The sequence below is a fragment of the Pipistrellus kuhlii genome, unplaced genomic scaffold (genome assembly GCF_014108245.1).
Source record: "Pipistrellus kuhlii isolate mPipKuh1 unplaced genomic scaffold, mPipKuh1.p scaffold_m20_p_13, whole genome shotgun sequence".
NCBI lineage: Eukaryota > Metazoa > Chordata > Mammalia > Chiroptera > Vespertilionidae > Pipistrellus > Pipistrellus kuhlii.
In genome coordinates this window covers 48,496,870-48,508,196 of record NW_023425438.1, presented here as the reverse complement: position 1 = coordinate 48,508,196, position 11,327 = coordinate 48,496,870, and the positions used below count along the sequence as shown (strand labels likewise).

The window sequence follows — 11,327 nt, the reverse complement described above, 5'->3', positions numbered from 1 at the left end:
AAGCATATAAACACCCCCATACACACATACAAAAATAAGTGCACCAAATACACACACAGGCAGAAAAATATTGCATGTCAAAAGTCTGAATGGTTATAGCTCTATAAATGGTTAAGGAGTGGTTAGATAAGTGAAAAAAAGATTTGTTAAATTAGATTCCTTAAAAGTCTTTAAGTCCTGGCCAGTTAACTCAGTTGGTTAGAATGTTGTCCCAATAAGTTAAAATTTCAGGTTTGATAACTGGTCAGGGCACATAAAAGAATCAACCAATGAATACATAAATAAAGAACAACAAATCTCTCTTTCTCTCTCTCTCTCTCTCTCTCTCTCTCTCTCTCTCTCTCTCTCTCTTTCTCTCTCTCCCCCCTTCTCTCTCTTTAAAATCTATCAATAAAAAAAATTTAGAATTCATTGTGTGATGCAAAATTTTCAAAAGTATGTAAGGAAGATATGTATATGCTTTGACCCAGCAATTACACTTCTAGGAATTTATCCCAGGAACATAGTGATATATGCAAAGGTTTAATACCAAGCATATTTAGCATGGTATTGTATATAACAGTATGAAAATGAAGAACTGAATGTTCGGAGATTAGTGTAATAAGGTTTATCCACAGGTGTCCTCTTCCTCAACCTCCAACAAATGAAAACGCAAATGAGCAAACAGAGAGCATCTGTTGTGCATCAACGGTGACCAGATTACCAGGTTACTGAGATTGTGTGGGGGGCACTACAGGGACTTTGCATTGAGTGCTCTACACCCACATCACACCCCTTGCTGAGGAGACCCCCCTCTCCACTCCCTCCCTCTGGAGCCCAGGGCAGGGTCTCCATAGGCCCATTTCCTGCAGACCCCACAGGGCTCCTCCCATCCCATGTCCTCCTGGGCTCTGGGAACAGGAGTGCCTGCCTGGGAGGCAGGTTAGTGATGGTCTTGACTTTGCTTTTTCTTCATCTTTCCCTTCACTGTCTCATCCCCATCCCAAAGATTTATAAAGAAATTCTCCCAAGATCTCTTTCTTAGAAATTTAACAGACAAAACAGGGATTTTAACTCCAGCTCTCAAGGATATAACCTTTTTCTAGGCCTTTAACTGAAGAATGAAGTAACTTGCAGCGATAAAAAAAATCCTGTTGTAGAACAATATTGATCACATGAAATGACCGGTGGTATCATATTGAGTAGAAAAAGCAAGATGCATTGTAGTAGGAAAGGCATGTTGCAAAAGGATCTACAGATCTACAGAACACCTTTCTGTCTGCATGTATGTAGATGTGTGCATGGAAAACCATAGAAGGAGAGGCCATTTAAGGGACGGAGCCACCACACGCTCATAAAGGCGTGTTCTAGTCCTGTGCTATTGGAAATAGGTGTGTGATCAGAGGTTATTGCTTAATCCCTTAACCTACTATGTCTTTTGTCTGGAAAGCAGTGAGGACAGTACCTCCCAGCGGATTGTCAGAGGATCAGAAAGATGAAGACAGAGAGCCCTGGGCTGGGCCCAGGCCCAGCAGGTGCGTGCACACTTGGCCAAAACTGGGTGTTGCTTTGTTCTCGCATTCGGGGGTGCTGGTGGTGGTGCCCAGAAGCTGTGATCTTACTTGGCTGTGTGGACTTTGATCTGAATTGACTGCTGGTTTGGTATTGTGAGGCTCAGCTATCCTTATGACTGGACTGGACAGGAGCAAATACAGCGCAAAGCACACGGGAACACCCTGCGGGCTGTAGGGAGAAGCTGGTCATTGGGGGAGCTTTGCACATTCCCGCTGAAGGAAAGGTGAAGGGAGGTGTTGGTGATGTCCTGGAGAGCGTCCTGAAGAGAGATGCTAGGAGGGCCGTTTTCTTGGGAATGTGGGCGTTACACCTGGGACTGGGGCAAAGAACCCACGTGAGGGCAGGGACTTGCTGCGGCACCGAGTCACTGCCTGACCATCTTGTGTCTCCTTTTTCTTCCCTAAGGTCTCGTCCCCTCCCCTCTGTTGTGGGCGGACATGGAAGCCCCGCCATCTGTCTTGAGCACCTTGAAATGTGTTTCAGGGAGGTGGCCCAGTCCTTGGCAGAATGGCACTGCCCTGTAGGAATTTTGCTTATGTGCACACATTGCAAAATGGCCCTCGATGATGATGATTATAACCTAAGATGCTGTTATCATTGTCTAAAGGAATGTTGTTGTGGCTTTTGTATATATACTCCCAAACTCTGTCTATTCATACCAAGGGTAAAGCCTGGTTCTGCCACGTCAGAGATTCTGAGGACAAAGACCAGAGCTCCAGGGGACCAAGACAGAGACACAGATTGAGGAGATCCAGGTAGGTGGTCCTCACCCCCAGTCCCTCCCTGGCACAAAGGGCCAGCAGACAAGATAGGGAACCAGATGCCCTCCCACCCCCTCTGCTGTTTCAGCCAAGCAGCCACACACTGTCTCCTAGGATGGCTTCCCCAAGGAGCAGGGCCTTGCTGCAGGGCCAGGCCCACATGGAGCTTAGGACACCTCAGGGACATGCTGATACCGGGTCCAGAGGCTGAACTGATTTCCAAGTCTGGGAAGCACTGGACTTCAGAAAAAGATACGGGGTCCCCACATTTTGAGTGTCCCTAGGTGGGAAGAGAGGGATCTCAGATGCCTAACACTCTGCTTCTTTAGGGAGCCTTGTGGACCCCACTTGATGTAGGTGGCCCCCATAAGCAGCTTCCAGAGATACCAGAGGCCTCCCTCCTGGGCGTCACCCTGTTCTCCCCAGCAATACACATTTGAGCACCCACATTTCTGCTAGCCACCTCTTGTCTGGTGGCCCGTGGCTGCTAAATTCTCTGCTTTCTTCTCTGTGTCCCTTATTTACCCCCCAAACTGCAAAGGTAATTGGGCTTTGTGGGTTCAGGGGATGTAGACAGAAACCAAACATAAAACCAAATAGCAGATACCTGTGCATCCCTTAAAGCCCCTCCAGGCTCCCCACCTCAGGGCCTCAGTGGCCATCCTCAGCTTTCCCCACAGTCCTGGCTGCCGGGCGCTGGAGCCCTTCCTTTTCATGGTTATTTTTTGTGAAACTATTTACTTCCCTCTGTCACATGCTGAAGCCATTCTTGGAGGTTTGGTTTTCCATGTAAACTGACCATCTACAATGTTTTAAAAAATATATAGTTTATTGAATTTTGAGAGACAGAGGAAGGGAGAGGGAGAGAGAGAAACATTGATCAGCCACCTCCTACCAGGGATCAAGCCCTCAACCTGGGCATGTGCCTGATTTGGAATTGAACCAGCAACCTTCTGGTGCATGGAAGGGCAGCCAGCCCCCGGAGCCACACTGGCCGGGCCCCCTCTGCAATCTTAACAGTGGTGTGGCCCTTGAGAAGTCGCCTCAGGGTTTTCTTTTTGAAAAAATTTCATCTTGAATATTTTCAAGAACAAGAATTCTTGCCTCTGCCCTCACAGTGCTGCCCTGAGCTGCCCTGGGGAAGATTCTGTGTGAACTGAGTGAGAAGTGATGCATGATATTGGGGAAGAGGGGTCCCTGTGTCAGCCTCCTTAACACAGCAAGAGCTGAGCCTCCTGGGAGAGTTTGGAGGCTCCATTTTCCATGACAAGAGGCTGAAAAGATATTGCTTTTCTTTGCAAAGCTTTGACTTTGAGGAGGTTGTGTGTGTGTGTGTGTGTGTGTGTGTGTGTGTGTATGTGTGTGATTTTTTTTTTCTGTAAAGGTTGGGACAGTCAGTGTTATAGGCTTTATTATCTATCCTTGAATACTCCTCTCTGCTGTGTAGCTAGAGAGCAGTCACAGATGACATACAGATGACTGTGTTTCAATAAAGCTTTATTTAAAAAACAAGAGTGGCCCCTGGCTGGAGTGGTTAGAGTGTCATCCCAATATGTCAAATTGCAGGGTAGATACCCAGTCAGGGCACATATAAGAATCAATCAATGAATGTATAAGTGGAACAACAACTTGATGTTTCTATATCTCCCTTCCTCTCTCTTTCAAACCAAACCAAACCAAACCAAACCAAACCAAACCAAACCAAACCAAACCAAACCGGAGTGGATGACTTGGCCTATGGACTATAGTTTGCCAGCCCTAGGATTTGCGCAATGAGTTTGAACTGTCTGTCATTTTTATAAAATGTTGTCAAGATCCATAAAAATGGTATTGTGACCCACAGGTTGGAAAGCGTCACTTTAAAGGGTGGAAATCAAAGGAGCGCTGGAGGGAAGAGCACGGTTAGCCGGGCAAGGCTGCCCTGATGCACTAACAATTCGGGGCAGAGAGGGCGGCCGGCGGCATGCTGCACACGCAGGGCGTTGGCAAGGTGTCCTAGGTCAGGTGCCATGACAGTGTCCTTCCTGTCCCCCAGGCCCTGCCCTTACCCCAGGCTCCGGGTCATTTCATCACCCTGACCATGTCCTGTCAGGCGGAGAGCGCAGGAGCACAGATGGACTCTGCAGATGGGGAAGGGGTCGGAGCCCAGGGCTGCGCAGGTGAGGTTCTTGTGAAGATCTGCCTCCGCCCACTCCCCCCACTCCCAGACCCTTTGAGCAGCAGTGCACAGGCCCCTGCCTCCGGGACCCTGCATGGGTGAATTTGAGGTCAGAAATCCTCAAAAGGAGATGAAACTTCGTCACAGGAGACCAGGCAGCCGGTGGTGGATAAATGGGTCAACTTCATCAGCAGCTCAGGGCATGACATCCTGACTTGCCATCGTCATCGGATGATTTTGAACCCTCCACTGGCACCTGTGTCCTGCCTGCCAAGCCCAGCCGGGGAGGGGCCTGTATGGGGTCTCTGAGTCTGGCGGCCAGTGACCCAGCGCTTCTGAGCATTTCCGGGAGGAAGCACTGGGCACTGACTCAAGGGAGACATTAAAAGCAAAACACTGACTCCCGTGGCTGTCCAGTGCGCGGGTGTGAGGGGAGGGGCCTGGACCGTGCCAGAGGCCACATCCCCGAGGCCACATCCCCGAGCTGTGGACTCACACGTGGCCCTCACAGTTGGAAGCTAAAATCAGGACGTTGGTCTGACAACTGCGGGTCCACTAAGGGTAACAATGGGAGGTCGGGACGCACCTGCTCCTGGCACAGGGCTGTGGGTGGCTCCTGTGAAGCGGGGAGTGGGCTCTGGGCAGGCCCGGGCCCAGGAACTTGGAACTGTGACACTGAGCCATGTCCTGTGCTGCCTCTGTCATCCGTGCCCTCTGCTTCTCGGAAGCCTGGGGCTGCCGGAGCCAGGGACATGTGGGGACATGTGGGGTCATATGGGGACACAAAGCCCCGTGCGCCCTGAATTTGGTTCCTCCGGCGGGCGCCCCTCAGGCTTGGCGAAGGATACTCTGCCCTGAGCTGTGCACATGCTATGGCGGGTTCAGCACTCAGCTCCAGTTCACCTCAGTTCCCCAGCATTTTCGACCAGAAAAGCTATTTTTAATGTCATCATTGCCTCTCTTCTTAGTGTTGTGAAAACACACACAAACAAGGAAGGCATTGAATGGCCCCTGGTGCTCCTGGCCCCTGACACACCCTACCTCACCGTCTCTCATTCCAGACCCAGCCCACGGGGCCATAGAGCCCGGCCGGAGTCTCACCTCGCTCAGCTTGGCCAATGCAGGTATGGCTGGACCTGGACGGGATGGGGTGGGGAGGATACCTCAGGGCACACTCAGGGGAGGGGGAGAAACAGATGGGGGACACCTATGGGTGCCATGGGGGGCTGATGCTTCTCCTTTGTAGAAGCTCATCTCAGCAGGGCCAATAGGAAAGATGGGCTTTGGTTTCTGCAGAGAGAGGAGGGCACACAGACCTCTGAGTGGCTCCGGAGAAAGAATGCTTTGAGCCTGGGAACCTTCCAGGTTCCTCTTCTGACTGTTGCTGGCAATCGTGACTTCCCTACAGCACCCATGAAAACCAGGAACTGGGCAGGAGGGGCATGGGGGACCCACCCCGCGGGACCCATCCCACAATAACCCAGGTGAAATGTTAGCATCACCACGTGCTCGGTGCAGACACTGAGTGAGAGAAAGGGCTCCCTGCCCAGATGCGCAGGGGGAGTGAGCGACCAGTGCTGGGGTCTGAGGAGCTACAACATTTCTCTGCCCAAGTCAGGTTTCAGGCTCCCACAGCCCTCTCCCAGGCAGAGTCAGGAGCCTGTGGCCTGAGTCCCAGCTCCACCGCAGGCCATGGGGGCACACCGAGCCTCAGTCCCGCCTGGGGAAAGGGCAGTGAGCCCCACAGGAGAAGAGGTGCACACGGTGCCAAGATGGCCCCGTTCCCTGGGAGCCACACTGCTGCTGCCTCAGGGATTTGGTTGGGTTTGGCTGCATGGGTGGAAGTGTCTGCTCCTGCAGGTGCTCCTGCCCACCTCAGGTTGTGGTCCCTGGACCAGCAGCAGCAGCAGCTCCTGGAAATCTGTGGGGAATGAAGCGTCTCTGGGTCCATGTAGACTCTCACATTAGGTACTCGGGGTCTGAGACTCAGGAGGCTGTTTGCGCAGCCGTCTGGGTGACTGCACAGCAGTGGGGGCCACTGCTCGGCAGGAAAGACATCAGTCCTTGGAAGATGATGCTGTACCGAGGCCTTTGGAAGGACATTGGAAGGATGGATTGGGATCGGGAAAGATGGGCGAGAGGAGATCACAGGCCTGAGTGGAGATGGGGGCCCATGCCAGGCGGGAACAGAAGTAAGAGGGCAGAATTAGGAAATACAGGGTGTCCCAAAAACGTATGCACACTTTAGTGGATGATAGTTCATTTTGAAAAGGAAATCTATTTTAATAATCACTGTCTTCATTATTATTCAAAGTGTGCGTGCATTTTTGGGGTTACCCTATATTTAAGAATTTAAAGGCATGATGTTAGTGCTAGAAATGCAGCTTACATAACTTGTCTGGGTGTCACTCTGGACCAATCGAATCAGACTCTCAGGGTGTGAAGCCCAGGCACCCATGGTCTTAAAATATCACCCACCAGGTGGTCCAATGTGCAGCCAGATGGCGCTTAGACCAGCAGCAGTGCCAGCCTCGGGGCTGATGGGAAGGCAGAGTTGAAGGTGAGGTCAATGTTTGAGAAGTTGGAAGGTTTAGAGTTTATCTGGTTTCATGATTCTGAATCAACCTGCATCAGTCCCATGAACTCAGAATGTCTACGGGGGGGGGGGGGGGGGGGCCACGGGGGGGTGGTAAGAGGGAACGGGGGAGAAGGGCAGAAAGCTCCTGGGGAGATTCTAGTGTAAGCTAGGCTGTGACCCTTGAACCTCACGTGACCCTTGGACCTCACATGACCCCATGTCATTGCAGTTACTTAGGGTCTGGCCTGGGCCACCTACCCTGTCATAAGCACCGAGGGTCCATGACCCTTGGGACAGTACGCTGGGGCCCAGGAGGACTGTGCCAGGGCAGACAGCTACCTGCACTCAGGGCCTTCCAGTGCTCTAGGGAGATGAATCAGGGACACCAGCCCTGTGCCACAGGTGTGCCTGCAGAGGACTGTGACCCCCCAGGGAGGAACCCTCCACGCAGTGGGGCTGAGGAGGGCTCCAGGGAGGAGGCAGCAGAGAGCCAGAATCACAGGAAGAGTCCCTGTTCCCAGGGAGGGAGGAGACAGACAGTCTTACTGGTGGGAGGAGAGTGAGGCCTCTGAGTTCATCCCTGGGTGTAATGACCGTCACAGATAGTTACACGACAGCATCACTCGGTGCAGTGGATACTGTGCTGCCCTGTCTGGCATTTCACAGCCGCCATCCATCGGCCCACTGTGGGCTCCTGTCCCCACCCACCAAGTGCCTGAGCCCCGCAGAGGGTGGGCAGCCTGCGCAGTCACAGGCCCAGTGGGGAGGTGTCTGAGGGCAGGGCTGGCCTGAAAGCTCTCTCAGGAGCCCTGCCCTGGGGACGTGCCCTGGCCACGGTTGCGGCTGGTCCTGCCCGTACAGGCAGGTTCTTCGAAGGCCAGGCTCAAGCCCTGCTGCTTTCTGACGGGCCTGCAGGGCCACTGCCCCTCCATTGGCCCTGCAAGTGCCATGATGGCTTCCCCCAGGCACTGCTGGGTGCAGAAGAGGGGTTAAGAAGAATAACGATGAACATAACGATTAACAGCTCTCTGTCTGAGTTCTTTCCATACTCAGACACCTGGCTAAGTGTGGTTCATTTGTGTAACATTTTAATCCTGTCAACATCCCTGCGAGGTAGGTGCTGTTCTTACCCCATTTTGTACTTGAGGACATGGAAGTTGGAGAGATTAGGTGACGTCTGCTATGTGCTGGAGCAGTGAGTCACAGAGCTTGGAGCTGAACCCATGTGTCAAAATTGGGAACCCATGTGCTCTCACATGTGCTGAATTGCTGGTCTGGAGCAAGGCAGGGAGCCTGGGGTGGGGAGGTCTTCAGGGGGCTGATCTCTGCGCCCACAGGCAGGAAAGGGGCTGGGCTGGGACCCTCCCTCTGGCCTAAGAAGGATTGAGTTTTCCATTTTCAATGTGAAGTATTGACATCTGGTTTTATTCATCTAGATCCAAAAGTGAAGTTCCCAAAACCACAGACATTTACCTTTCATGACTGTGACCAAAAAGTATTGGTGCTGAACAAAAGGACACTCATAGCAGTTCACAAAAAACCCAACATACACCCAGGTGACTTTCTCTCTCTCTCTCTCTCTCTCTCTCTCTCTCTCTCTCTCTCTCTCCTGTTTTCTGTCTCCCAAGTCCTTCCAGCTGGGGCTCAGCTCAGGCTGTAGGAGGACACCTCCAGCTCCAGCAGGGGCAGGCAGTGGGCAGAGGAGCCCTGGGGACTGCTGGGAATGCAATGGTGGAGTGGAGATCTGTGAGGGCGCAAGATCTGAGGGGATTCTTTCTGGTCTGTGGGGGAGGAGGAGGCTTGCACCAAGTGAAGGAGCCTGCAGCCCCACAGACAGAAGGCTCATCCCTGCTCTGAGAATGACCCTGTTTTTTGTGACTGTCTTTTCCCAGAGACCTTCTATGTCTTAGCCGCTCATACGGGCTCAGCGGATGACAAGGAAAACCTCGTTTTCCTGGCAGTCTCAAAAGGAGAGCTCTGTCTTTGCTGTGAGATGGACAAGAAGAAAGGCCGGCCGGTCCTCCAGCTGAAGGTGAGCATTCCCACCCAGCGTCCTGTCCTCTGAGCCACCCCAAAGGGGAAGGGCAGGCCTGGCAGTGCCACTCACTCCCCACTATGCTTCTCCCTTTGGCCGGCGCCACAGGAGCCCCCTGGGGAAAGCCAGGAGAGAGCTGCTGGCCCTCCTTGGCCCTGGGCTCCAAGATCCCACAGCTGAGGTTTCCCTGGGCAGAGGCTGAGCTGCTGACCACTCCCTTCTACCTCACAGGAGCAGAAGCTCAGCTGGCTGTCTAACTCAGTCACAAAAGATGTGAAGGGCTTCACCTTTTACAGGAGGCATATAGGCTGCCGGAACTCACTGGAGTCTGCGGACCACAAGGGCTGGTTCATCAGCACCCGCCATGAGAATGAAGCTGTCAGAATGACAGACAAGCTTGGGGGAGAGGAGTTCATCGAGTTTAAATTTATGAAAGTCAGCAACACTCCAACAAGCCCCAATGAGGTCAGCGAGTAGGACACAATCTCGATAACTTTCTAGTTTTGCATTCAGCTGCTCAAAAAATAAAGAAATAATATCGGAAAATTAAATGCTTCACTTTAAGGAGAGAGTAGGCCTTTACTGCTTCACATAGTCAGATCTTCATTTTTGTCATCTGCATTTAAAAGAACATTTCTCAGTAAGTTGCATTGAAAATCCACAAAAATTAAGCATGTGGTGAAAAAAATGTACCAATATGCATTTCCTGCATTCTCTGCTAAATACTTTCATGTAGTCAATAAAGATCTGAGTATGTTACAAAAACCGGTTGGCTCAGTGGATAGAGCGTCAGCCTGAGGACTGAAAGGTTTCAGGTTCGATTCCTGTCAAGAGCACACATACCTTCGTTGCAGGCACATCCCCAGTAGGGAGTATTCGAGAGGCAGCTGGTAGATGTTTCTAACTCTATCTCCCTTCCTCTCTGTAAAAAAAAAAAAAAATCAATAAAATATATTAAAAACCAAACAAAAACTAATTTGCTGAAAGTACAAAGACCAAAAGTTTATTGTAATTAATCAACTAAATTTGATTTTGTCAAACTATTTTTTGCATTTATGAAATAGGTTTAGTCACTAGATTTTGGCAGGTTAATATTAGAAGTTGGTAATAAATATACATGTACATGTGCACTGAACTGCAAGGTAAAACGTATTTCAAAGAGTGCACTGTAGTAAAAAAGAAGTTTGAAAAGCACGATTTCCTGGTTATGAAAGAGGTCGGCCCCGTGGGAACCTACAGAGCTTACTTAGTTTAGCAACTTGGCCCAGGTGTGGGCTCTGAGGCTGACACTCACCATCACTCAATGTCTCTCGGTGTCATGGCGCCCTCTGCTGGTCACAGAAAGCACAGCTGATGGCTGCATAGCCACCAGGCCTTTTTTCTCTGTCTCCCCTTCCTCCCCCCCTTGCCCAGGACAGGTGGTAGTAAAGGTAATTCAAGGTCTCTGGATGCCCTGGCAGCTGGGCCTTCTCTGTAGCAGGACCCAAGAGGATGGTTCTTTAAGGGGTTTGCGATGAGCCAAACACTTTCATTTGTGAACCTAAGGTGAGCAAGGAGGTGAATAGCATCAGCTTATAACAAACAGGTCTTGGGGTCTCACTACAGAGCTTTTGGGGTGGACAGTGTGGAGGGCTGTACTCAGGGGAGTGGTGTGAAGGAAAGGAAAGTGAACACCCTGGAGCAGTTATGGCCTACCACAGGAACCAGGTGATGTGTGCCCTTGAGCCCCAGGTGGAGTGCCCTGTCTTCTCCTGCCCTACACCTGTGAGACCGACCCTGTGGCCAGTTTCCAAGGTCTCCTGTCCTGCCTCCTATTTGTGGTCAGGCCACAGGAGATCAGAGAAAGGGGAGAGTTAGGTTAGCGTGACCCCCTCACCAGCTCCAGTCCTCTCCTACCCTGTCACCACCCACCCCCTGCCCCTTCCTGTCTGGAGGAAGTGATGGACTTCAGCGTGGCAGCTGATCCTTCTTCATCTCCCAGGATTTCTCTGGACTGGCCTTCGCACACTCCCTCACACCCTGTGAGTGTGCCCCTGTCCCTAGCCAGGGCACATGCCTAAGAGCTTGCACTTTATTGCCTCAGCAATAGGGAGTCATTGAAGGCTTTAGAGAACAGTGCAAGAGCAGATGTGTATTCTGGAAAACTCTGTCTGACTGAAGAGAGCAGGATGGCCTGAATCAGTGAGGGCTGGAGGCAAGTGAACCACTAACCGGCAGCAAGGGGAATCCAGGTGACACACA

General features: G+C 51.5%; 1 protein-coding gene across 1 annotated transcript; it reads left to right on the top strand.

Annotated features, from left to right (window-relative positions):
* Positions 1 to 2,249: 2,249 nt before the first annotated feature.
* LOC118717648 (interleukin-37) lies at positions 2,250 to 9,851 on the top strand. The gene is made up of 6 exons (XM_045580980.1): positions 2,250 to 2,306; positions 4,339 to 4,474; positions 5,535 to 5,597; positions 8,488 to 8,607; positions 8,944 to 9,083; positions 9,318 to 9,851. The coding sequence occupies exons 2-6, from the start codon at positions 4,396 to 4,398 to the stop codon at positions 9,561 to 9,563; spliced, it is 648 nt and encodes a 215-aa protein (XP_045436936.1). The 5' UTR covers positions 2,250 to 2,306; positions 4,339 to 4,395; the 3' UTR covers positions 9,564 to 9,851.
* The last annotated feature ends 1,476 nt before the right edge of the window (positions 9,852 to 11,327 follow it).